Genomic DNA, 26510 nt, shown 5'->3' with positions numbered 1-26510 from the left:
CGCCTGTAGACCCAGCTACTGAGGAGGCTGAGCAGGGAGGATCACTTAAGCCCCGAGGCAGAGGTTGCAGTGAGCTGAGATCACACCACTGCACTCCAGCCTCAGTAACAAAAAAAGATGGCTTTTTATTGTGAAAATTCATTTGTGTTGTTGTTGTTGGCCAAAGCTCCCCTAGAGGTTTCTGGTGTTGAAAAACAGTTTGCTATGATGAATCAAGTGCTGGGAGCTTTAGGGGCTGTGGTTTGAAGCAAAGCAGGTGAGGTCAAGTTTGAAAGACGCATAGGGAGGTCAGGAGGTTGAGGCCCAGGCTAGCTTGGCCATGGGCTTGGGGCTGGTTAGCTCAGGCTGATCACAGACACCACAGTGACCATCAGGGAAATTTTCAGACATCCAGAGGCAGCCTCCTTTGAAGCTCCCTGGGCAAGGCTGAGGCCCAGGTGTCTCCGGGGCAGGGGCATGCATTCCATGGGTGGGTGTTGGGATCCTTGGTCCCTCACTGCTTTAGGCCTATTCCTCTGAGACACCTGGACAGTAGCTGGATGTGGAGGTATTTTCATTTCTCAGGATTTTGGCTGTTCAGGTGGCCTATTGTTTTGTTTTGTGTATATGGTCTAAAGCAGTGGTTCTCACACATTCGTGTGCATCAGAATCACCTAGCCTGTTAAAACACACATTTCTGCTGGAAATCCCCAGAAATTCTGATTTCATAGGTCTGAGTAGGGCAGGGAATTTGCATTTCTAACAAGTTTCAAGGTGATGGGAAGCTTCTGGTCCAGGGACTACACTTTGAGAAGCCCTGGTGTAAAAAGGTACAGACGTGAAAACCAGAGGGGGAACAGCTCCTCCCCAGAGGAGGCACTGGGCAACTTCTCTTGTCCCTGCCTGGCACAGCTGAGGCCTGTGATTGGGGATTCCAACAGATCAGTGAGTCAACCACTGCACAGGCCCGAAGGGCAGAGGTGAGGGGGTTGGGGGCTGGGTGGGGGCAGCAATGAAGGGGAATGAAGTTTGGGCTTGAGGGCAAAGTCTCAGGGGGACCTAGAATGGGAGAACTGGATGTTTTGAGGGTGGAGAGGAGACCAGGGAAGACAGAGGTGCTGGTGCGGCTACTTGAGGAGGGGTAGCAGAGGGGGTCACTGTGGGGCTGGGAGAGCTGGGCTGTGAGGGCCCAGAGAGTCATGATGGGGTTAGGGCAGCAATGGGTGTGTATGTGATTCCTGAAGAAGTGAAGGAATTGAGATATGGGGGCTGGGAGCTGATGTGGAGTATGGGTGTGTAATGGATTCCTGAAGAAGTGAAGGGGTTGAGATGTGGGGGCTGGGAGCTGATGTGGAGTTCAGCTTTCAGGGGCCGAGAGGCGATGTGGGCTTTGGGGCCCAGGGAGGGGCGGTGGGAATGAGCCGGGGGTACCGGGGGCGACCTGAAGCGGGTGCGGGGGTGCCAGGGCGCCAGGGCGCCAGGGCAGAATCGCGTGTCCCGCGGCTCGGAGGAATACGGCGGGGGCCGGCCGCCAGGGCGGGGCAGGGGGCGGGGCGCAGCGGCGAGACCTGGCGGAGGAGGGAGCGGAGAGGAGTCCCAGCCGGAGCCCCAGCCGGAGCCCGATCCCTAGCCCTGCGGCCGCGCCTCCCTCGCCGTCCCCGCCTGGAGCCCGGCGCCGCCGCCGCCCTGCCGCCCCCGCCAGCCGCGCCGTGACGCGGGCATGAGCCTGCTCCGCGGCGCCGCTGAGCAGGCGCTCCTGGCCCGGGCCTCGGCGCCCAGGTAAATTGGGGGGCGTGAGGCAGGGAGGGGGACATAGGCCGCCCAGAGCCTGCGAGAGTCTCGGCGACTCCCACCCCTGAGGACCCTCAGTCACTTCCTGAACCTGAGGACGCTCCGTCCCATGGGACCTTCCTACTCTCGGGTGGGGGGCTTAGAGACCCGCCCCCCAAAAGCCAGTGCCTGGGCCCTGAAACTCCCTGCGCTCTCTCCACCCGCAGCTTTCCTCTCCGGGGGAGCCCAGGTCGCGAGCTGACCTCACCCGCACCCACACAAACCTCATCCGAGCAACCCAGGCCCTGCGCTCCCGGGCCTGCCAGCCGGAAGGGGCATAACCCAGCCCCTGGCAGCTCCCAACCTTCTCTCTGCCTTCCTGCTCCTCCCCGGGGCCTCCTGTTCGCTCAACTCCTCCAAATTCCAAGAGATGATTTTCTGTACCCCAGCTGGCCCCCACTGCCGACCCCCTCCTGCCTATGGGGTTTCTCCCCACAGCCCAAACTCATGGCCAGCTGCCTCCTGTCCTTGAACCTTTCTCCACTGGCCCCCAAGGTCCTGTCCACCTTCTCCCCCATGGCCCGCAAGGCCCTAGATCCAGTTACATGCTTTCTATTACTGAAAAGGGGCATGAGCCGAGGCTGGGCACCTGGGTGATGTGGCAGAGCAGGGGCTCTGTGCAGCCTGCCTGCCCCAAGCCATGGGGACACGTCAGTTGCTGGGGCGCTTCCGCTTGGATGGAGGGTGTGGGTTAGAGGGGTCTGATGGCCAGGGCAGCGAGGGGCCTGGCAGTATCTCTAGGAGACTCCACTTGGGCAGTGTGAGGTGGGCTTGCTTAGGGCAGGTTCTTTCCTGGACCCTTTCAGAGGGATGTGGCACTGGTACAGGCTCTTCCTGCCCCCGCCCCCGCCCCCAACTCTGATCCCAGGAGCTGTGCCTCCTCTCCCCAGTTGCTTGCCTTGCTGTGCTGGTACTGGTTACTCCCAGCACTTCCCTCCTGGGCAGGGCAGCAGGGCTGGGCATGACCTCACCCCACAACCCTGGCCAAGGTGGGGCCACCCAACTAGGCCTGGCCTCGATGTCAGCAGCATGCTCTTCCCTGAGGCAGCTCTGAACCAAACTGCGGGTCTTGGGCACAGCTGGTTCTCCAGTAACAACAGCCTGCTGGCCATGCCAGTCAGCGCTGAGACCCAGGAGCTGGGAGCCCACTGTGGCTCACGCACCTCTGGAAGCTGAGCCAGGTCCAGCCAGATGGAGGCTGGTGGTGGTGGAAGAAAGGATGGGGAGGACAAGTCCGGGAGAGAATTACGCGTTCAGCCCCCAAATATTGAGCATCTCCTCCCCACCGGGCACCATTCTGGGAGCTGGGATAGAGCTGTTAACTAGACAGACGAGGCCGAGCCACCAGGGAGCTGACATTCCAGATGTCTCTCTGTGGCCAGAAACAAATGGACAGATGTAAGAACAAGAAAATCCCATGGTGGTGTGCGATGAAGACAGCCGCACCTGATGTTGTGAGAGAGGCTGACTAGTGGGGGTCCTTTGGTGAGGGTAGTCAGGGAAGGCCTCCTGGAGGAGGTGGATGAAGCAATGGAATGAACCATGAGCATGTGAGGGAACAATGTTGTAGGTGGGAAACAGCTAGTGCAGTGGTCCCTCGAGGGAGGGGTTTTGGCATGTTGAGGGGTGGGCAGGGGACCCAGGAGAACCAGAGTGGTACGGGGCCACAGCATTACTCTCCTGGCTTAAGGGTCTGGGGGACCGTGGCTATTCAGATGTCCCCTCCTTCTGCCGTCCCTGTCTGCCTAGGTGGGTATTTGGTCTGTCTTTGCCATCCACCCTGATGGGACTCACCATGTTTCGGCCGGTGGCCCCTATGGGGATCTGTTGGGAGCACTCCCAGCCGGCCTCTGATAACAATCTGGGAGTGGGGTGGGGGCAGAGCAGCAGGTGATGGGAAATGGCTCTGGTGCTGGAGAGAATCGCACAGATCCAATCTTCGCCGTTGGGTGGAGACAGCCAGACGACACTGAGATGGTGTCCAGGTAGGGCTGTTCCTGCAGCCCTGATAAGATCCAATCCGTCAGGGGTGGGGAGGCCCAGCCAGGCAGGCAGCCGCTGGCTCAGTCATTGGTTGCCAGCCTCAGCGCGTTTGTTCTGGAGCCAAAGCCTCCAGGCGGAATCCATGTGCGAGAGGGAGTGCTCAGCATGGCTGCCCTGTGGGGCAGGTGGGCAGTGAGGGCCCTGGGAGTCTCCCTACTCCCCGCCACCCCAGGACACCTGCCCTTCCTGTGGAGAGGAGCATTTTGGAGCTGGCTCTCCCTGCACGGAAACCTGTGGTGGCCTGGCACCAGGCAGGTACTGTCCCTGGGTAAGCAGCAGTATTGGTACCAGGCTGGGAGGTGGGATGTGGGGGGCCCTTGCTCCCCTCCTCCCTCACTGGAACCCTGAGAGGGACTGCTGGACACCCTGCTTAGCTGGGAGCTCGGAGCTCACAGTGCTGGGGAAGGACCCACGACCTCAGGTCCTCTCAAAGTAGCAAGCATTCTTCCTGCTGCAGGCCTGTTGGGGACAAGGGGCCGAGGGACAAACAGGGCAGGGGCTACTTCAACCCAATTCCTGGCCTGCCTAGCCTCAGCTGCTCTCCAATTTTTGTATTTTTTTAATTGATTTTTTTGAAATTTTTTAGAAACAGTCTCACTCTATCACCCAGGCTGGAGTGCAGTGGCTTGATCATAGCTCACTGCTACCTGGAATTCCTGAGCTCAAGTGATCCTCCCACCTCAGCCTCCCCAGTAGCTGTGACTACAGGCACGTGCCACATGCCCAGCTTATTTTTTCATTTTTTGTAGAGACGGGGTCTCTCTATGTTGCCGGATCTGGTCTTGAACTCCTGGCCCCAAGTGATCCTCCCACTTTGGCCTCCCAAAGTGTTGGGATTACAGGTGTGAGCCACTGTGCCTGGTCTGCTCTCCACTTCTTGCTGTCCTATTGGGCCTTCACAGGCTCAGCTTGGGGGCCGCCTCGCTTGCTTAACACAGTGCATTCCTTCTGGAGGATGGTGGGTTGGTTCTGGGCCCCCCTCACCACTTGACCCCACTGCCTGTCAAATTTGTGGGTCCACCTATTGGCCCTGACCTTTCCCTCCTCCCCTTCCCAACCCCTCTTTGCCACACCATTTTGGGTCCTAGGTAGGTCTTGCTCTTGCAAACATCATTAGGGACTAAGTGTGGCCAGGGGTCCCTGTGACTCAGGGCCGGAGTGAGCTGGCAGGACTTTGGCACCCAGCCTTCCCCGTGAAGGTCACTCTTCCAGCTGGGGACCTGGGGTATGGGACGGGGTGGGGCCTATGGACAGACGCAGCAGGAGCACTCCTGCGAGCTTGGGGCCACAGTCCCTGGTGGGGCAACACTGGGAAGGAGCAGGCTGGCTTCTGGTGGTTTCACCACCCTGTCTGGGCAGCAACTCTTGAAGAAAACTATATATATATACGTACACACAGCCCTTGGAGTTTTCAAGGCAGAAGCTCTGGCCAGGCGAGGTTGCTCACACCTGTAATCTCAGCACTCAGGGAGGCCAAGCCTTGTGGATCACTTGACCCCAGCAGTTCAAGACCAGCCTGGGCAACATGGTGAAAACCTATCTCTAGGGGCCGGGCGCAGTGGCTCACGCCTGTAATCCCAGAACGTTGGAAGGCCGAGGCGGGTGGATCACAAGGTCAGGAGATCGAGACCATCCTGGCTAACACGGTGAAACCCCGTCTTTACTAAAAATATGAAACAATTAGCCGGGTATGGTGGCGGGCTCCTGTAGTCCCAGCTACTCAGGAGGCTGAGGAAGGAGAATGGCGTGAACCCGGGAGGCGGAGCTTGCAATGAGCCGAGATTGGGCCACTGCACTCCAGCCTGGGCAATAGAGTGAGACTCCGTCTCAAAAACAAAAACAAAAACAAAAAAAAACAAAACAAAAGCCCCATCTCTACAAACAAGTTTTTAAAAATTAGCTGGGCATGGTGGTATGTACCTGCGGTCCCAGCTATTCAGGAGGCTGAGGTGGGTGGATCACTTGAGCCTGGGTGGTTGAGGCTGCCGTAAGCCGTGATGGCACCCCTGCACTCCAGCCTGGGTGACAGAGCAGGACCCTGTCTCAAAAGAAGAAAAAGAAGGCCGGGCGCGGTGGCTCACGCCTGTAATCCCAGCACTTTGGGAGGCCGAGGCGGGCGGATCATGAGGTCAGGAGATCGAGACCATCCTGGCTAACACGGTGAAACCCCGTCTCTACTAAAAATACTGAAAATTAGCCGAGCATGGTGGTGGGAGCCTGTAGTCCCAGCTACTCGGGAAGCTGAGGCAGGAGAATGGCGTGAACCCAGGAGGCAGAGGTTGCAGTGAGCCGAGATCGCGCCACTGCACTCCAGCCTGGGCGACAGAGGGAGACTCCGTCTCAAAAAAAAAAAAAAAAAGAAAAAGAAAAAGGGTAGAAGCTCTGTGTCCCAAGTGGGCAAGCAGGTGCCTCATGAATTCATTTCCTCATTTAAAGTAGGTAGATTTATTCTCATTTTTTTCCAATGGGGAAATTAAGGCACAGGGTCTTAAGCGGCTTGCCCAGGACCACACAGCCAGCTGGATTCACACTCCGGGCTGTGCTATGTCTGAGCTATGTTGGATGAACCTGGGGGTCCAGTGGCTTCCTGTAGGCGTGTTCTGACTGGGGGCTTCCACACTGTAGACCCACAGCCAGTGGTCAGCCTGCTAATCATCTTGGAGGGGAACTCCTGAGCTGGTCCTTGCTCTGGGGAGAAGGCAGCCCCAGAGGCAGGCAGTGAAGACAGAGCTGAGAAAATTGACCCATCTCTGGCTGCCAGAGCCCAGGTGTGGCAGAGCTGTTGGGGGTCAGTTGCCAGTGAGGGGACCCCAGACCAGACCTTATAGGAGGAAAGTAGACCGCCTAACTGTGGGAGGGTCTTGGACCCCAGGGAGCTGGGATAGAGGCAGTGAATGGGCAGGAGTGGAATTGAGGGGCTATCAGGGTGCAAGTGGGATAGGGGCGCATTACCCTCTCTGCCCCTCCCTTGTTTGCATGTGCCCGCTGGGGTAGTCCCATCTGTTCCTTGTTAGGCACTCAACAGACAGGCCTCCAGGACATTAATTAATGCCAAGCTGCTGGCACAACCAGCAGCATGCCTGTCCCAGGGCCCCGTTCTGGCAGCACAGATACCCAGCTGACCCCAGAAATGCTGCTCCGTTCCCACCCGGTGATCCTGAAGACACAGGGGCCACATTGCTGGCATAACCCTGCCCCCGAGGCTGGATGGCAGGGAAGGCTTAGGTGGTGGCAGGCAGCCAGAGATGGCAGCAGGATGTTCCCCCCACAGACTGGTCTCCATCACCACCCTGGACCTTCTCCTTCATCCCTGGCTCTGCCCCAGGCCTGCTATGTGACCTTAGTCATGTAGCTTACCCTCTCTGGGCAACTTTTCTTTCTCCATCTATAAAATGAAGGGGTTAGACTGGGTCATCACTGAGCCTCCCTCTGAGTCTGAGTCTTTGTTGTCTGCAGATCTGCCTGATTTGGGGTGGCTCTGCTGGTACCCCCATTTCCTGCTCCATATTTACCTCCCCTTGGTATCCCACATTGTCTCCTGCATGTCTTGTTGCCCCAGGCCCTCACTGGTACTCCTATAATTAACTCCTGCCCATGCTCAGGACATGGAGGGCCTGCTTGGCTTGGCCAGACCCAGTGTTGGGGCCCGGGCCCCACCCTCACGGACTGGCCAGCGTTCCCAACCCCAGGGCCAGGGCAAGGCGTCTGCTCCCACAGTGGCTACCTCCAGCCGGCCCAGCACATTCCTCAGGCTTATCTGGAGGCCCGCCCCACTGGACTCTGCCCTTCCACCCAGGAAGCAGCACCCAGAGCTGCGTGCGGAAGAGTTGCAGGGCCTGGGAACAGGCCCTGCGTGAGCTCGAGGTAGTGATTCTTAGCCTGGGGCTGGAGAGAAACAGGTAGAGGACCGGGTGGGGCAGGAGGGCAGAGGGGTTTGTGGGGGCTGCTGAGCTGACCAGGCAAATTGTCTTTAACATTGCAGAGCATGGGGTTCACTCAGACACCCATGGGTCATCTCCTGGGACCCTCCTCCTCCATCTCTGGGAAGCGCTTCCCTGCTACCCCTGGGAGCTCTTGTACCCAGGAAGGGGCTTTTGCTCTTGGCAAGTTGCCCTAAATTTGCACCAGAGTTATCACAGTTGATGGGGCCACGATCCCAAAATGCTGAGGGACAGCAGCTCCCTGCCACTTCCCTTCCTGGGTCCCCACCTCCACAGTAGGAGCCAGAGCCAGTCCTCCCAGGAAGGGGTTAACTGCCAGCCCCAGCCGTGAGGGAGGGGACTGGGCTGGACCATTTTTCTCACTGCCGCCTCCACCTCGGTTTTCCTGAATGGTTCTGTCGTCCTGGGGTGGGGAGGGAAGGGAAGGAAGAAGGGCGGGAGGAAGGAGGGAGGGAGGAGGAGTGTGGGAAGAGGAAGGAAAAAAGAGAGCGAGAGCGAGAGGAAGAGAAAGATGTCACTGTCTCTAATCTCCCTGTCATTTTTATTTCCAGCAGGCGCAGGGCGAAGGAGCTGCTAGAACAATGCTGAGGCGGGTGAGGTGAGGAGCAGCCCCTCGCGGCAGCCCCGACAGAGTGTCTGGAACAGGTGATTGGAGGAGCCGGAGACCCAGGCACCTGGGCATCCTTCCCCTCGCCTCTGCCAGGCCCCGCACCCCTAAAAGGTGGGAAAACCATGGCGACCAATTTCAGTGACATCGTCAAGCAAGGCTACGTGAAGATGAAGAGCAGGAAGCTCGGGGTGAGTGACCCTGAGCTGCGGAGGGGCCCTGCCAAGGGATGGGGGCCCGAGGACTCGGTCCCAGGCTTGGAGGCATGGCGCGTGGGGCACGCAGCTGCCCTCCGGCTGCCGGGCATCGTGCATCTGTGGTCTCGGGGCTCCTCGCCAGCGTGCTGCCTGGCATGTGCCTGGGCTGGGTTCTGCCTGCTGCAGCCCCCGCCCCAGAGGGCTGGCTGGCATCCCAACAGCTGGGCCAGTGGTGGTGGTGGTGGCAGCAATGGTGGCCACCGATGGGCAGGCGGCTCCCCTGCTATTGTTGAAGTTGTCACCACAGCAGCAGCAGGAGCGGCTGGCAAGGCCGGGCTGTGTCTGAGCTGAGAAGCAGCGTCTCACTTCTCCTGGCCTCCTCTCCCTTCCGTTTGCCCCCCACCCCCGGCCTCCCCTCACCTCTCCTGGCCTCTTTTCTTTTAGGTCATCCTCTCCCCTTGCTTCTGACTGCTTTCCGTGTGCAGATATTTAGTAAATTTTTGGTTGTCGAGTTTAATGTTAAAGAAGTGTTTGAAAAGGGGAGTGGTTGGCTGGGGGAGATGGGGTGGTGTGAGGCACTGAAGCTGATATTTATGTGGTTTCCAAATGAGAACTTTGGGCAGAATGGTCCAGTGCTCTGGGACAGGCTGCTTCCCTCCAAGTTGTTGGTGGGTGACTCTGTGCTTGCTTGGTGCTTGGCCCTGAACTGGGGGCTTGGAGGGGCTACAGAGAAGAGGTCTTACTGGGCATGCATCCTGTCCTACCCCCTGTAGACCCCCAACTGGTGAAGACCCCCTAGAAGACAGGAGCAGAGGGGATCAACTTCATGATCTCGGCGAGGCTGTCTGAGAGCTGCCTCTATTCCTCTGCCAGGCCCCCCTGCCAAAGACAGGTCTGGCAGTTGCCCCTTCCCCTGTAGGAAGGACAGCCCTGGTGACTGAGGTCACCCAAGTCTTGTGTTTGACCCAGGACTCCTGTCCCTTTCTCCCTTCTCTCTCCCATTGCCTTGAAGGGGGCGGGTCGGCTCAGGCTGCTCAAGGATCCCTGGCTCAGCCTGAGTGGGGTGGGGGGCATGCGGAGTGGGAGAGGGATCTGCCACCCAGCTTCCCTACCTGGGTACCAGACAGAGCAGGGCTGGCCTTGGAGAAGGTGGTTCTGGCCCCACTTCCCCTCCTGTGCCTCCCTGCCCTGGGACTCAACCTAGTTGAGACTGGGCCCTGGCAGCCATCGGCTACTTTGCTCTTCCTCTGAAAGGGGGATCAGCCCACTGACTTGGAGCACAGAACAAAGAGAGAAGCTGAGGCTGAGGTAGGGAAGGCCAAGGAAGCAGAGGCTTCGCTTCTAACATCACTTCTCATTCCTATGGCCCCAGACTTAGCAGGTCCCCAGGGGCCAGCTGGGCTGAGGCCTTGCCCAGGGCAGAGCGTGCCAGGAAGGCACCAGCCACAAGGGCAGCCACTTGGGCTCAGTATCAAACCTGTTCCAGAGGGAGACTGAGTGGCTGACAGGTGGGCACAGCCCGGATGGGGAGGTGGGGCATAGCCAGGCCCTATCCATGCAGGGAATTCTCTTCCCTCTGAAGCCAGGAGCCTCACTTCCCCTGGTGTGAGAGGCTGCGGTCCCTCCCCAGCAGCCATTCTCATCTCAGCCCACAGAGGTGAGGGGGGAGGGGCTGAAAGAGATCAGGAGCCGGCTCTCCTACCTGCCAGGGCCTTTCTCCCGTGGCAGAGCTGTGGCAGAGTGTTTCTGAAGCACTGATCAAAGCCCTGTGCGAAGTGGGAAGGAGGGCTCTTTAGCGCGTGGCTCCCTGGGGCTGTGAATGTGTATCCTGTAACCAGGCAACCGGCATGCTCAGGCCCCCAGGCCTTCTGCCCCTGATGCTGCGGGCTGCATGGAGCCCACCCTGGCAGGGTGTATCTGGGTCGGCAGCATCCATCCATTCATCCATCCATTCATTCACGGTTCCTTCATGTGGTCATTCACTTGTTTAGCATGGCTGTTAATGAGGCTACCAGGATATGAGTGAGGATTCTGTGGATAAAATTCAGTGTCTGTCTTAAAGGAGTGCTGCAGCTGAGAGCTGAGGGCTGCTGTGGTTTAGGTGGGTAGAACAGGGGCCAAGCCAGGGTCAGGGGTGCAGGAGCAGACATGCCTCCTAGGGTCCCAGATAGGAGCCAGAAATGGCCTGGCTCTGAGTGGTATCTTGAAATGGGGGCTGCCTAGGGCCACTGCACCCTGGGACCCTGCCTGCCAAGGACCTAATGTACGCATGGCACAGTAGGGCCGAGGAGGGGTGGGGCCTAGAGGCCCCCTGGCCTCCTCTGCTGTGCTCTCAGCCACCACTCAGTCTCCCTACTGTTTCCAGTAAGAGGAACACCAGAGATGCCTGGGGAACAGGCTCTGTCAGGCTTTTGGAGTGCCCGCTGGAAGGAGTAGGTAAACCCCAGCCACAGACTTTGGGCAGAAAAAATTCTAGGCAGGAGGGAGGGGTCATGCAAGGGCAGCTCTGGCTGGTGGCTGGGGCCAACCCCCTCTCCACCACCCATGAATGATAGGCCAGTCTGTCCCTTCAATCCCAGAGTGGTCACTCCCCTCCCCTCCCCACCCCCTTGGGGGAGTCCCTGAAGCTACAGAGAATGTAGGTGGTTTAAGGTACAGGGGCCTCAGCAGTGGCCAGGGCCAGGAGGGAAGGCACCATGCTGTGGGAGGAGCCTCAGATTCCTAGCTCCGCCCCTTTACCTCAAACAGCTTTGGGTTCCCAGCTGGAACAGGACCCCTTACACTTCAGGGTTGGTAAGAGAATGAAAAGAGAGGGTGAGTGAAAGCCCCAGGAGACAAGAGTGGGGGTTACCTTTGTAAAGACCCTCACCTGACTCAGAGAACTAGGGGCACGGGGATGTACAGGTGGGCAGGGGGCAAGGGTCTAATCCCTATCCCCAGGAGACCCCTCTGTTGTGGCTGGCACTGCCCGAGCCCTGGCCAGATCCTGCAGTGGGCTGTGAGGGTCTGCCCTGGATCTAGACAGCCTGCTGCAAATACCAGTATCACCATTCCTTAGTGTTTTGATGCCTCCCTTTCCCCATCTATAAAATGGGGATGATAACAGAACTGATCTCAGGAGTGGCCCTGAGACTGTGCACAGTGCTAATAACAGGTGTGAGCAGGAAGCACTCAGGAACGTTGGCTACTCACGCTAAACTCAGCGGTGCACACAGTACATGGCAGGTCAGGAGAGCACCCTTTGTGGAACAGCGTTTTGGAGCCAGCCAAGAAGTCAATGACTTTTCAATTTGGGGAGGAGGCTTCTCTCCCAGGGAGGTGACACTGCTGGTGACTCCCACCCCCGGTGTCCCCAGGCTGGGGCTCCAGGGAAGGCTGTGCGGCACCGCCCCCTGTGGCAGGCAGGGGTGGCTGCAGGGCCATGCTGGTGGGGTGGGAGTGGTCCAGGGAGGCCTGAGCCCTGTCATCTCGCTCCACAGATCTACCGGAGGTGCTGGCTGGTGTTCCGGAAATCCTCCAGCAAGGGGCCCCAGCGGCTGGAGAAGTATCCAGATGAGAAGTCGGTGTGCCTCCGGGGCTGCCCCAAGGTTAGGAGGCCTGGGCCCTAGCTCCCCTAAGTGGGAGAGAGAGAGAAGAGAGAGAGAGAGAGAGAGGAGAGAGAGAGAGAGAGAGAGAGAGAGAGAGAGAGAGAGATGCACTGGCCTGGCTAAGTCCCTTGTGGATGCTGTCCCAGGTGACTGAGATCAGCAACGTCAAGTGTGTCACGCGGCTCCCCAAGGAGACCAAGCGGCAGGCGGTGGCCATCATATTCACTGATGACTCGGCACGTACCTTCACTTGCGACTCAGGTGAGGCGTGAGTATGGGCCTCCATCTGCCTCCCCTGGGGTGGTCTTGGTCAGAGGTCCAGCTAGGAGCGGGCAGAGCAGGGCTAACCCTGGGTGGAGATGGTGGTGTGGTGTGTGTGGGGTTGGGGGTGCTTTCAGGGAGCAGGCCCTCAGGGTTGAGGCAAGACAGGCAGGCAGAACCCACTGTCCTTACCCTCCCTGCTGTGCATGGTGGCATAAGTCAGGCTGGGCAGACGGGGTGGGCTACCGGGCTCCGGAGCCGCATGATGAAGTAGCATTTTCTTCAGAGCTAGAGGCAGAGGAGTGGTACAAGACACTATCTGTGGAGTGTCTGGGGTCCCGCCTCAACGACATCAGTCTGGGAGAACCTGACCTCCTGGCCCCAGGGGTGCAGTGTGAACAGACAGGTGAGGCCGGGCCCTGGCCCTGGGGGTGGGGAGGGGGAGGAGGAAGAGAGGAAGGGAGGGAGGAAGTCCCCATCTGGGGCAACTCTGGTCCCACTTGTCCACCCTCCCCGACTCCAGATCGCTTCAATGTCTTCCTGCTGCCCTGCCCCAACCTGGACGTGTATGGCGAGTGCAAGCTGCAGATCACCCACGAGAACATCTACCTCTGGGACATCCACAACCCCCGTGTGAAGCTCGTCTCGTGGCCCCTCTGCTCACTGCGCCGCTATGGCCGGGATGCCACACGCTTTACCTTCGAGGCTGGCCGGTAGGACCCTCTCGCCTCCCAGCCCTGTCCTGCTATGGTGTGATGGTGGCTGCCATTCACTCTGTGTTGGCCACTGCGCTAGGAGCTTGGTTTACTTATTGGCGTAGCAATCCCAAGGGGGAATGTAATGTTCCCATTTTACAGACAAAGAAATGAAATGGAGGCTCAGAGGAGTAACTTGCCCACAGCATGCAGGTCAAGTGAAGCTATTTACCAAAAATCATATACTACTTTGGCTTAAGTCAAATGCAGGTTCAGGCACTTACTACTTCTGTGACTGTGGATCTGAGTCTGGGTTTCGGGGATAATAAAGTACCTAACCCCCTAGAATTATAGTGAAGACTGGGTAGCCCCTCACTTGAACTCTGGAGTCAGTCTGCCTAGACTGAAATTCCATATAATCCTCTGCAGAACCTTGGTTGAGTTACTTAGCTTCTGTATGCCTCAGTTTCCTCATCTATAAAATGGTTTGGGAAAATGCATAACAATGAGGAAACCATTAATGGTACAGAGACCAGAGGGAGGTGGTAGAGAAAACTGAATGGGTTAATTCTTATAATGCATTTCAAGCACCAGCTGGTACAGGATATGCTCAGCACATTTGCACCGTGTGGTCGGACCCCCAGACCACAGCCCTACCTGTCCTCCCGGCCTGGAATGCAGCCACAACTTGCAGTTGCAGGAGAGCCTAACTAATCACATGCATGTCTGTGGTGGGTCCCCACCATCTTGCCCTCTGTGCTGTGTCCCCAGGATGTGTGATGCTGGGGAAGGACTCTATACCTTCCAGACACAAGAGGGGGAGCAGATTTACCAGCGCGTCCACAGTGCCACCCTGGCCATCGCAGAGCAGCACAAGCGGGTCCTGCTGGAAATGGAGAAGAACGTGAGGGTGAGGCAGTGGGCATCAGTCCAGGGTACGGGGGGAGGGGGGAACGGGCGGGCAGGCAGGGCCAAGTGCCTGGGGTACACAGTGGAGGCAGGTAGGGTCTTGGGGTGGCTGCTCAGGGATACTGTAAGCCACTAATGGGAGTGACCCCTTCCTTTGCCCCACAGCTGCTGAACAAGGGCACGGAACATTACTCGTATCCCTGCACACCCACGACCATGCTGCCGCGCAGTGCCTACTGGCACCACATCACTGGTTCCCAGAACATCGCCGAAGCCTCCAGCTATGCTGGTGAGTCGCTTCCATGCCCCACACCCACCTGCCAGGAGGCGTTGTGGAGGATGAGGCCTATTGGGCAGGGGTCTTTTGACCTAGCTCTGAATTCTGAGCCTGCTTCTGTGCCCACAGGTGAGGGGTATGGGGCAGCCCAGGCCAGCTCGGAAACAGACCTCCTCAACAGATTCATCCTGCTAAAGCCAAAGCCCAGCCAGGGGGACAGCAGTGAGGCCAAGACCCCATCCCAGTGACCACAGTGCTGGCGAGCACCGATGACTGCTGGGGGCTGCCTGCTGCGGGGCTGGCTGCAGTGTACCGTGGACAGCCTCAGGGGGCTGTCGGCCAAGAGCCTGGAGAAAGGGAGCAAGCTGCCCCCTCCTTGCCCCCAAGGATGAGGCTGGACTGAGGCAAAGGGCTGGCCACACCACCTGAGCATGTGTGAGGGGTTGGAGCTACCGTGGGACTATATACTGTTAATGATTTTAATATATATGGCTTATGACATACTCTGTATCAATGAGATCCCCTCACCCTCACCCCATCCTTCCCCACCAATACACACACATTTTTTAATCCCATGACCAGGCCACGGTCAAGGCTGTTTTTGAGTATGAGTGCAGTCGTGTCCATCCTCCATGGCACAGCCCTCCTGCTGCCAGGACCTGCTTGAACTACCAGGGCCAGAGGAGGGGGATAATCAGAGCTTGAGGCTGGCACTCTGACTGCTGGCTTTTCCCAAACAGCCCAAGGGCCGGAACAGCAGGTGGCTTCTCAGTTCCTCTGGGCCTGGAGTGACACAGGAAGGATCTGCACTTCCACTGTGCTGCTTGCCAGCCTTGCAGTTGGAGTTTTAAAGCAGAGGTGACATCTGGTTGACGCCTCAGGTGAAAATCTGGTTTTAAAATGTAACTTCTGCACAGGCTCCTTCCTGCTTTGTAGGCTGGGAAGATGCCCTTGGGGTAGGGGTGCTGATTACCTCAGCCATGTGGAGGAAGGCTGGAGCTTGTTCCTGCCCCAGGAATAGGCCAGGAGGGAAGGCCGCAGCAGGACTGCCGTGGGGAGCACCCCTGCTGCCCCCCTCTCACTGACCAGGGGTGGACAATGCCCAAGCAGAGGGAGCCCCCTGGCCCTGTTTGGCCACCCTCTGGCCAGCCAAAAGCACTCTGAAACCAAGACCTTCCCATTTCCTCCTCCCCACATGGTGCTGAGGCTCCCTGCTGTAATGCAATTAAAGCAATTGATTTTCTAGTGCTGGTATTTGCTGACTACCATGCAGAAGGGCTATCTTTCTATTCACGTCAAACTTTTGGTTGTGTGGGGTTTTTTGTTGTTGTTTTTTGGGTTTTGTTTTTTAATACTTTAGGGTCCTGATTTGTGGGAACAGACCTTCTTGTAAATAACCACTATTTGAGTTGTGGCAGGATGATGATAAAGCACGCGGCCCCTCCCAAAGGAGCCCTTGAGCTAGGGAGGTGGTGCAGTCAGCCTCGCTCTCAACGTGACCCGGGGAATGACCACCCAGAGGGATGAGCTAGCCTGTAGAGGGGAACTGGGGTCCAAAGGTCTTTGGGGAGGGAGGCAGAGCTGGCTGGCTCAGCTAAGTGGCACGATGACGCATGAAGGAGATTATGTTGTGCTCTTTATTGCCAAAAATAAACACTTTTAAAAAGACAACTTCTGTTAATAAATATCCTTTCCTTTCTGTACTGGATCTCTGGTTTTCTCCAGGCTGCCTAATTAACTGCTTTGTGCATGTTCCTATCTGGAGACAGTGCTAAGGGGTTAGGGCCAGAGCCTTCATTAAGGAGAAATGAAATACTCCTCCTGTGTATGTGGGAGGGGCCCTTGCTCCTGCGGCTGCTTCCACCCCCACCCCCACCACCACCAAACTAAATGATCAGGCCATTGGAGGTGAAGGGGTTCATAACTGCTGGACAGAGAATGAAATATCATGTTTATTTGGTGGGGAGGGGACAGCCAGGGTCTAATGCTATTCCAAAAGGTTACTTCTCAAATTAGGGACACCTGGGAATTTGAAGCGCTAGCAGGCCAGCCCTGGGGCAAGGACTGGAAGGGTTTATAGGCCCCCTGAATAAAGGCTATGGCACTTGATCCTAAACACCAGACATCTAAGGTACAACTGAAAATGACTCATTTTGGACAGAAAGGGTTTAGAGTAAAGAGCTGGACTAACCAGGAGAGAAGTCTAGTTGGTTCCCTACAGGTGCACTGGAAACAGTCCAGCAGGGACCTTCTGGGATCTGGGGAGCACTGCTGCCAATTATTAACAGCAGTCAGAGCCAGTAAAGACCTATCCTGCCTAAACACCACTGCATCCCTGGTAATCTATCTATGACCCACTTCTAGTTGGTACTGATGTCCTGCCAAGAAGCTCAACCAACAGTAGACTAGATTCTCAGAAACTAGAAGAGTCTGAAGAGAGACCCCCATATCCAGCTGCTGGCCTGAATCTCTGTTTTCGCTGAAGCAGGCAAGCTGCAGTTAATTTATGGTTAGCACATCACTCTGGATCTCGTGGCTTAATTGAGTTTGTAAATCACTCAGTTTCTTCTTCAATCCTGAGAGGGCTGACAGGACAATGGTTTCAGGACGCAGAGAGCCACAGGACTCCACGTTGTAATAAAACCTAGGAGGCAAGAGTCCAGTGAGCGCACTGCGAGGCAGGCTGGCCGACCCGAGCTCTGGCCATGGACAACCCTTCCTCCTTCCGGGTCTTGGCTCTGTTCCCACATGGAGCTTGACCTTGGGCCAGGACTAACTTCCTTTCATGTAAAACCTCTTACATAGGGTAGTTTCAACACACTTTGCACAACCTCAAGGAGGCTACAACTACCTCATAAGGTACCTGTGAAAATCCTAAAGTTCTGTATGTATGCATGCCCCCTGAGGAGAGAGGGGAAAACCAAGTGAGCAGTGACCAGTGACAGACCTTTCACAGTCACCCTGTGGAACTTGGGTCCAAATCTCTGCCCCTAGCGTTGACCTGAAGAATCTCTTCTTTGGGGGCTGAAAATCAGAACAGGAACCACCTGGATAACTGGAGGGTCCTCTTTGTCATAGTGACCAAAAGGTGGCTGACGACCTGCCCCTGGGATGTGCACATACCACAGGTCTAGTTTAGCAGTCAGCAGCACCTCCTCAGCTTATGAGAACTGCGAGGTGGGGAAGAGGGAATGCCTAACTCACGGCCTGAACCAAAACCATCCCTTCTTCCACACTTCACCTTCCCATGTCCGACCAGGCTCTTACCTTTCTGGCTTGCCGTTGGGGTCATAGGGAGCCTGCGACTCATCCTCATCCAGCTCCGAGTACTCACTCTTTGGCCTGAGGTCAAACACAGGTCAGCACAAGGTTGCCACTGCTCCTTTTGGGGCACCCAAGTTCCTAGAGAGCCTGCCACATCTCAGTCAACAACAGCCATTTCTATGCCACACCCACCCCAAATGCCTGCCATCACTCCTAAGGGGAACATACCATTCCTCGGGCTTGGGGTACACTGTGTGCCTCAGGGCATTGTCTGGATCGTATTCAAAAGCCACCCCTGCAGTAGGGTTCCACTTGGCATGCTCCTTGCCAAAGCCCTTTTTGGCATAGGCTCGAAGTCTCAGCTCCTGGCCCTTTCTCAACTTGACGATGAGGATGTCTGCAGGGAGAGGCACAAGCCAGTCAAGGGCCAGGAGAGACATGGTTCTCCAAATTCTGACTTGGAGTGCCACTGCAAGACCACACACATCTGGAAAAATGGTCTAAAGCCAATTTTCGAGGAGACCAGGCAGCACGAGAGGCTGTGTCTGGTCCCTCCTTCCCGCTGGCCCACACGGTGACAGGTCAGGAAGACTTACCATCCTGCTCCACGTAGTCATTGGGGTCATTATCTCGGTTCCGGGATGTCACCTGTAGGGAGTCCACCAGGCATTCATTAGCTGCTCACCTCCCCAGTCACCTCCTCTGGCATCCATATCCCAGCACCTCTAGACTGCAATCTGTCAACCAGGGAACGAACACCTGACGAGGTGGTGGCACAGATGCCCCCAGGACTCCAACCCCCACTTCAGGGTGTGGTGATAGCCTCAGGCAAAACAATTCCATGGCCTTTAAAAGAGTCCCTGGGTGATAGAGGGTGCGCAGCACCAACGATGCTAACGATGCCCAAGAAGAATCCAGAATTAGCACTTCTAGGGATCAGATTAAGGCAGAGGATAACAGGGAAAGCCAACATTTTCTAAGGATCAACCCCAGTCTGGCCCACTTAGAGCCAGCCAGAGAAGAGAGAAGATCCCAGGGAAAAGAGGATGCTCTCCCGCACTGACCGGAATGACCCGGGGGCTGTTGGAGATGAGGTCTCGAGACGTGACATGTCGCGTCTGGTCTTCATTGCACCGCACATCGAGGGTGAACTCCACCGAGCACTCGGGGCAGAACTCCTCACATGTGCAGTCCTAAGGCAGGAAGGGAAGCAGGAATGAGTCAAAGGGAGATGGCAACTCCTGCCTTGGCTCCTTGTCTTGGCTTCCTGCATCTAATGCCCAGTTCCTTAAGTTTCTTCACCTGTAAAAAGGGGTTCATCAGTATCCAGGTTCTTGTGGGCTGTGACAATCTGGTATACCATTCTCACGGACTGCCCAAGTTTAGAGACAACTTATACATACACTGGCACGCACATTTCCTTCCCACTCCCACCAGCTGCCAGGCCACCTCTGGGGACATACTGCTAACATCTCCCTCTGGCCCTTGAACTACTCTTCCTCAGAGAACCAAGGCTATGAGGCACAGGAGGATGCTTTCACACTCTATAGTTCAGCTTCCCAAAAACTAAGAGGACCAGCTTGGGAATGTAACCATCATTTAAAATAAAACCACCAAGGAACAGAAAAAAGTACCTTTCAAGTTCTAGACTAACCTTTTCTAAAAAATCCTTTCTATTATGGAAAATTTCATACATATACACAAATAGAGAAGCACGTAAGAAACTACCATCCCATAACCATCAACCACCTTCCATAATTATTAACATTTTGCCATTCTTAAAACAACTGACTCATTCCCATGTTAGGGACTATTAATTGCAGTTTCACTTCAGGCAAGAAGACAGTTACTAGGATGCAATCAAGCAAGCTGTTCTCTCCCTCACACCAGTGAGGAAAACCCAACACTCTTGATGTTTGCATGCTGAGGAAGCAGCAGCAGCTAGAGGTCCCACCTAGGTCGTCTGCAGTCACACACAGGTGAGGTAGGAAGGCAACCCAGACCCTTGAGACAGAATCACTTTTAGAAATATGAAATGGGGCTGGGCACAGTGGCTCATGCCTGTAATTCCAGCACTTTGGGAGGCTGAGGTGGGAGGATCGCTTGAGCCCAAGAGTTCGAGACTAGCCTGGGCAATATGGCAAGACCCTGTCTCTACAAAAAATACAAGAAAATTGTATTTTTTGGGTGTGGTGGTGCACAGCACCTGTAGTCCCAGCTACTTGGGAGGCTGAAGCAGGAGAATCATTTGAGCCCAGAGGCTGAGGTCGCAGTGAGCCAAGATCATGCCACTGCACTCTAGCCTGGGTGACAGAGCGAGACCTGTCTGAAAAAATAGAAAAATAAAGAAATATGAAATGGGAGAATCAAAATGTAATGGAAGATAAAAATATGAAAAGGTATTTAACCTAAAAAAAATGTACTGAAAGGAGAGGAGTCTGTTTGAGATGAAAAGAGACTAAAGTGCTATGAGGACCAAATGAATCTTCACTGGATCAAGACTGACCCACAAACAAACAGAAAACAATAAAGGATATTTGGGGAAAAACTAGGAAAATCTGAATATTGATATTACAGATTAATGCTAACTTTCTTAGGCACAATAAAAGTGTAGTTATGTAGGAAACTATTCTTATTAGGAAATGCATGCTGAAGTACTTGGAAGTGTTAGGATGTCTGCAACTTTCACACAGTTCAGCAAAAATAACAACTTGCATATGAAAAATAAAGCAAATCTAAAATATTAATTGGTAACTATAGGTGAAAAGTAAAGGGTATTATTTTAGTTTTTCAACTTTTCTACAGATTTTCAGAAAAAGCCAGAGAGAGAGAGAGACAGACCATGCCATCTTTGTGCAATAAATACTAGAAAAAATTTTAATGAAAGGAACTGCTAGGTGATAGAGCATGCGTATCTTTATGTAAGATATCGCTAAATTGCTCTTAATTGGTTGTACAACTGTCCCCACCAATATCTGTTTTATTTATTAAAAAACAAAAATCTGGAGATCTGAAACAAATAGGGCAAAATGTTAAAATGTGACAACGTAGTATTAGGTGGAAGCATGAATATTTATTACACTAGCTCCATGCTTTTCTGTGCTTGAATATTTCTTTTTTTTGAGACGGAGTCTCACTTTGTCACCCAGGCTAGAGTGCAGTGGTGCAATCTCGGCTCACTGCAAGCTCCGCCTCCCGGGTTCATGCCATTCTCCTGCCTCAGCCTCCCAAGTAGCTGGGACTACTTGGGAGCGGGACCACGCTCGGCTAATATTTTGTATTTTTAGTAGAGACAGGGTTTCACCATGTTAGCCAGGATGGTCTCGATCTCCTGACCTCGTGATAAACCCGCCTCGGCCTCCCAAAGTGCTGGGATTACAGGTATGAGCCACCGCATCCAGCTGAATATTTTTTAAAAATACACACATATTTATAAGATATATCAAATTAGCCATCACAAAAATGACATGGCCCTTGAGAATATTAGAAAATGGACTGATTCTGGATCACCCAAAGCCATCAAGAGGGAGTAGCCTTAAGCTGCTGTGTAATGCAGCCTAGTGAAAGGATGAAGGTAACCTACTCCTATCCCACTCTCTCCAAACTCTGAAGGCCTGTTAACATGACATCAGGGAGCAAACACGACCAGGAGGAAGGGGGTGAGACACTAAGAGTGTGGCCATGTTTAAGCAGCATCACCTGTGAGGGAGGGGACAGCATGAATCTGCAGACACCAGGACTAGTCCCCCAGGAGCTGCTCTTGTGAGACAGCTCCCATTCCCTCTGCTCCTTGCCTACCCCAACCTCCTGTTGACTCCTGTAGCATCCTAAGGCCCCTGCTACTGGGAAGAGATGCTTTGGAAGGAAGAACCTCCACTCTAAGTATAAATGGGCACTGTGGTGGAGCTGCCTAACAACACTCCCTGATGTTCTGCGCGCTAATCAATCTGAAGCCCCATCAGAACGAAGGACCAAGGCCTGCCCAGGCTCTAGACAACATCTCCATGTTGTTGTTCCAGAACTACAACACTATTCAAGCTGGATGCCAAATGTCAGGAAAAATCCCTTGAGAACCAAAGCCTCCCCACCAAACCTCACATTCCACCCAATCACACAACATACCCGAGAGTACTGCAGCTTGTCCACAATGTCATCACTAATGAGGGGAATTAATCCTGTAAAAAACAGAAAAGCACTTTAAAGAAAACCAAACAGCCAAGCCAAAATGAGAACCCAGAAGCCTTCTGGGGGTGAGGCTGGAAGGAGGCCCCCTCCTGACACTAGGCACAATACCCTCCCTTTAACCTTCTAGTAAAAGGAGTACTCACCAAGCCTGTGCGCGATGAATTCATCATGAAGGACTGAGGAATTGGCATCAATCTGAACCCAGTCAATGGCTAAAAAATGAAAGAAGCAGACATGGAGTTTAGCCATCAAATTTACCTACAGACTTAATGCAGTGGTTCTCAAGATTTAGGAATCACCTGACACTAAACTGCAGATCGCTGGGCTGATTCCACAGCATTAGAGTGGGGCCCAGGTACTTGCATTTTAATAAGACCCACACACACCACACCTCACCTCCCTGCCCAGGTGAATTTAATGCAGGGGGCTCCCTGCTTCACAGAAAACACTGACTTATAGAATATCATAGAAGTGGAAACATGTTTATTTGAGCTGAGTATTTCCATGAGAAGCACTTAAATCTGCTACCTGTGCCACCACTAAATCCAAGAACATAAACTATTTGAGCACTTCAAAGTCAGGGAAACCCTCACAGAAGCAACACAGACTTATGGGGCCATACCTCATTTTAGAATATAATGACTGGACTGCCCAACTTAGCACTTTTTAAACACTCAATCAACAAATGTTTACTGAATTCTTTTAATGCGCAAAGTATACTAAATATAGAACCCAATCCCTAGCAGCAATGAGCTGGTAGGAGGGTAAAGACTGTATTATCGATCACACACGCTTGACTTAAACACACATTTATTCATTCATAAACATTTGCATGGAACCAACTAAATCCAGGAATCAAATGGCACTGGAGCCCAACTGCCAAACGAGGGACACAGACACTAGGAACAGCGGTCGGAAGAAGACCTCCACCTGCCAGGCCTCCACCTGCTCTGTCCTGCTATGCTTCCCATTGCTTCCCCAGCCCAAGCCAACTGAGAGAACCCTGACCCAAGCTTTTCTGCCTCTTTAATCCCCCAGCCCTTCCCTCCAGCACACCCTTCCCCTCCTTGCTGTACAGGTTAAGATCCTCTGTGCCTCCTGAAAACTAAGCCTTGCCTGCTCTCTATGCTACAGGTGTGACACTCCCTCCCTTTCAACTCCTCTCTCACAAAACTCTGTTCAGACTTCCCTGAAGACACTTGTCATAGTGTGCCTTGTGTCATATTTGTGTATGTTATGTCTATACCTCAAGCTTCAGAAATTCCTTCACGCAGGTCCTGGGATGTCTTTGTATTCCTAGCATGGGTGCTCAATATTATTTGTAGAACTGAATTTGTTGGGAAAGAGGCATTTAGACTCAGAATGGCAGGGCTGCATCATGAAGTACAACTCCCTCACCTGACTCCTGATGAAACTGAGGTCCAGAGGCATGAAGTGCTTAGGCAGGGGGAGGTCCAGCACTCCAAGCTGAATTGAAGAAGTCACTGGGGGGCGGGGGGGTGGGGTGGTGGTGGTAGTGGATAAACTACAATGTCCTCTTGCCTAATCATTTGGCCTGCTTATTTCCTTAAAAGTCTAAATATTTGATGCCACAGCTATGACTTATATTTATTTTGCCTAATCCAAACTCTCTGAGCTGACTCTCAGAAATGCTTGAAGTATTTCATACAAGTATAATCAATGCATTAAGCACCTGGAGCAGAGTGGCTGGAACCAGACCAGAAATTGATCTTCCCTCCTCTAAGAGCCAAGTGCACCATAGCTATGCTTCTCCTGAACTACTGATCAAAGTCTACCTTGCTTTAGTGTTGTCTGTGGATTCATCTCTCCCCTACAACCTCACTGTGGACTCCATGAGGGCAAAAACCCTGTTCTCTACAGCTTTGCATTCCCAGAGCTTACCACCATGCCTGCCACTTACATGCTCCATAAATGCTGTTGAAGGAATAGATTAATAAAAAAGCCATCTACCAGCACTGAGCACTCACTAAACACAAAGCACTTATATGGATTACCTCACTTAATCCTTAACATTACCCTGATAAGGATCATTAGTGGCCGAATGTTACAGATGAGGAAACTGCAGCACACAGAAGTTTAATAACTTGCCCAAGTTTCACAAAAGTAGTAAGTGATGCAGCCATAAGAACAAACGAAATCATGTCCTCTGCAGCAACATGGACGTGGCTGGAAGCCACTATCCTCTTTTTTATTTTCTTTTGTTTGAGGAGGAGTCTCACTCTATTGCCCAGGCTAGAGTGCAGTGGCATGATCTCGGCTCACTGCAACCTCCACCTTCTGGGTTCAATCAGTTCTGCCTCAGCCTCCCCAGTAGTTGGGATTACAGGTGGGAGCCACCACACCTGGCTAATTTTTGCATTTTTAGTAGAGGCGGGGTTTCCCCATGTTGGCCAGCTGGTCTCAAACTCCTGGCCTCAGGTGTTCCTCAGTCTTGGCCTCCCAAAGTGCTGGAATTACAGGCGCGAGCCCGGCCTGGAAGCCATTATCCTAAGAGAATTAACAAAGGAACAGAAAACCAAACACCGCATGGGAGCTAAAACTGAGTACGCATGCACACAAAGATGACAATAAACACACTGGTGACTACTAGAGCTGGAAGGGAGGCAGTGGGGCTAGGGGTGAAAAACTACCTATTGCGTACTATGCTCACTACCTGGGTGAAAGGATCATTTATACCCCAAATCTCAGCATCACGCACTATACCCAGGCAACAAACTTGCACCAATGTACCCCTTGACTCCAAAATAAAAGTTGAAAACATTTTAAAAACTTTTGTAACAATAGTAGTGAAAACAGTATTTGAACCCAAGTCTGCACACTGCTAAACCCATGCTTCTCAGCAATGCATACACAGGACAAGGGTGGACCTAAGTGGCCCGTGGGCGCCAGGGAGACGGCCACTGAGCCAAGGGCACACGGTATGGTTAAGTCTCCAGCAATGCACTTTTCTCAGCACTACCACCCTCAGCCCGAACCAAGGACTGGAAGGAGCCCCAAGGAGTGTGTGGGTGGAGAGCGGGGCAGGAACCCGTGGGCGCGGGAACGAGGAAGGGGAGTCGCTTACCTATTATGGGCACCTCAGCGATGAAGACCCTCCGAATCGAATTGGCCACCCTGAAAGATGAAAAGCCAAGGGGCGTGAAGGCGCTGCAGCCTCGACAGGCTGGGCCCGCGCCGCAGGCTCCCAAAGCTAAAGCCCTGGTGCAGGGGGTCAGCTGTGGAAGGACATCGCCCCCACCCCACCCCACTACACCCCCGCCCCCTGCCCCGGGGCCCCGGCTTGGGCCTCCCGGCGCCCCAGAGCCGCCAGCCTCTTCCCTCGGTAGCCTTACGCCAGGTCGGTGTTCTCGATGATGAACTTGACATTCTCGTCAGTGAGCTCCGTGATCCGCACGGTAGGCTGGTTAGCGTACGGCATCTCGCCCAGGGGCCACCAGCCTCCGCGTCTGCTCCGCGGTGACTGCGCGGCGCCACCGCCAACACCGGAAGTCAGTCAGCGAGGCCTCCGCGGCTTCCGCAAAGACGACTCACAGCGCCGCCTGCTGCTCGGAGGCCAGAACCGCCGAGCGTCTTCTGCCGCCTCCTGCTTTAAAATGTACCAGATTCAGCTATCTCGGAGGGTAGTTTGGCAAAACACGCATACGTCCTTGACTCAACAGTAAAACTTCTAAGAATTCATACTGCAAAAACACTTGCAGTTGTAAACAAAGATACGAGTGCAGGGACGTTCGTGGTAGTACTGTTTGTACTGTCCATTGATAAGAGACCTGGTGAAGTATACACACATGGAATACTATGAAGCACTTAAAAAGAACTTGTACATCTATAGAAAAACAAAAGTATATTTTAATATGAATGTATATTTTAGCAAAGTATACCTGAATTATAAGTAAATACCGTTTCCCTTGCAGTCTCAAGTATGGACCATGCACTTCTGAAAACTTCAGGAAAAGATACAATGTTCTTTAACCTAATGCTTCCTCTACAGTCTGTGTAGCTGTGGTGGGTGAGTGGGAGCTCTTTGTCTCTGCATCCCCAGTGCCTGGCAGTGGGCACCATGTGGGGTGCATGCTCAACAAAGAACTACTGAAGTCCCCTAAACAGACCGGAGAGAGGTTTAAATGGGCCTCAAAAAAAGTGGCTGCTGCTCCAACAGAGAAAAGCTCTAAAATAGAACTTGGCAGGAGCTACATATAAGAGTTGGGAGAAGAGTAACCAGATAAAGAGGAGTTTGCCTTTGCAAAGAGTGACACCTCTTTCTGAAACAGAGGGTGGGCACTGATGGAACCCTGCTCCATAACCTGTGTCATCTTGGTAAATTAAGAATTATGGTTGTCTGCTGAGTGTAAGATGGATGCTATGAAGGAAAAAGGAGAATGCAATGAAAACTGGAACAGCTACTGCAAAAACTTCACAGGATGTCAACAGATACAAGGAATTGAGAGGTGCAAAAAAGATCCAGTGGAAGACCCACAAGAGATCTGAAATTCAATTAGTTGCTGACTTCCCCCATTAATATTCAGCTGACAGGCAGAAGAGAGCAAAGCAGAAAACAGAGCTAACCAGACGTGCAAAGGGAACCCAGCCAGTGTAGAGGCTGAGAAAATTACTGGGGCTAAAGAATGTACCACTAAAATCGTCAGACAAGAGCAGCCAAGGGAGCTAATGGTCTGTGGGAAGACTTCTGTTACCCGTATTTTACTGATGGGAAGAC

General features: G+C 53.8%; 2 protein-coding genes across 14 annotated transcripts; one reads left to right on the top strand and one right to left on the bottom strand.

The window, feature by feature from the left end:
* The first annotated feature begins 691 nt into the window (after positions 1-691).
* Positions 692-16029, top strand: DOK4 (docking protein 4). Of its 13 annotated transcripts, none has more exons than XM_054669381.2 (9): positions 692-959; positions 8345-8591; positions 12077-12184; positions 12331-12445; positions 12732-12851; positions 12969-13158; positions 13912-14050; positions 14215-14338; positions 14456-16029. In XM_054669381.2, the coding sequence occupies exons 2-9, from the start codon at positions 8526-8528 to the stop codon at positions 14572-14574; spliced, it is 981 nt and encodes a 326-aa protein (XP_054525356.1). In that variant the 5' UTR covers positions 692-959; positions 8345-8525; the 3' UTR covers positions 14575-16029. The 13 variants fall into 13 exon arrangements, with proteins under 13 accessions (XP_054525356.1, XP_024205625.1, XP_063653248.1 ...); XM_063797178.1 differs by having other exon boundaries at positions 733-809; XM_054669385.2 differs by having other exon boundaries at positions 733-959; positions 8348-8591.
* POLR2C (RNA polymerase II subunit C) lies at positions 15946-25563 on the bottom strand. The gene is made up of 9 exons (XM_001148305.8): positions 25129-25563; positions 24861-24910; positions 21919-21987; positions 21713-21765; positions 18655-18783; positions 18187-18238; positions 17819-17987; positions 17594-17668; positions 15946-16970 (listed from the first exon to the last, which is right to left on the bottom strand). The coding sequence occupies exons 1-9, from the start codon at positions 25212-25214 to the stop codon at positions 16826-16828; spliced, it is 828 nt and encodes a 275-aa protein (XP_001148305.1). The 5' UTR covers positions 25215-25563; the 3' UTR covers positions 15946-16825.
* Positions 25564-26510: the final 947 nt, after the last annotated feature.

This window comes from Pan troglodytes, chromosome 18, assembly GCF_028858775.2.
Source record: "Pan troglodytes isolate AG18354 chromosome 18, NHGRI_mPanTro3-v2.0_pri, whole genome shotgun sequence".
In the NCBI taxonomy this organism is placed as follows: Eukaryota; Metazoa; Chordata; class Mammalia; order Primates; family Hominidae; genus Pan; species Pan troglodytes.
The sequence above is the reverse complement of the archived record's forward strand: the minus strand, read 5'-3'. Positions and strand labels throughout refer to the sequence as shown.

What these genes read in the sequence shown, in the direction of transcription:
- DOK4 (XM_024349857.3), top strand. Translation starts at nt 8,526, where the DNA reads ATGGCGACCAATTTCAGTGACATCGTCAAGCAAGGCTACGTGAAGATG. An exon ending in TTTACCTTCGAGGCTGGCCG is followed by an intron (nt 13,159 to 13,911) that starts GTAGGACCCTCT and finishes CTGTGTCCCCAG; the next exon opens with GATGTGTGATGCTGGGGAAG. An exon ending in AAATGGAGAAGAACGTGAGG is followed by an intron (nt 14,051 to 14,214) that starts GTGAGGCAGTGG and finishes TTTGCCCCACAG; the next exon opens with CTGCTGAACAAGGGCACGGA.
- POLR2C (XM_001148305.8), bottom strand. Translation starts at nt 25,214, where the DNA reads ATGCCGTACGCTAACCAGCCTACCGTGCGGATCACGGAGCTCACTGAC. An exon ending in ATCGAGAACACCGACCTGGC is followed by an intron (nt 24,911 to 25,128) that starts GTAAGGCTACCG and finishes TTCATCTTTCAG; the next exon opens with GGTGGCCAATTCGATTCGGA. An exon ending in ACAGCCCCCGGGTCATTCCG is followed by an intron (nt 18,239 to 18,654) that starts GTCAGTGCGGGA and finishes GACTCCCTACAG; the next exon opens with GTGACATCCCGGAACCGAGA.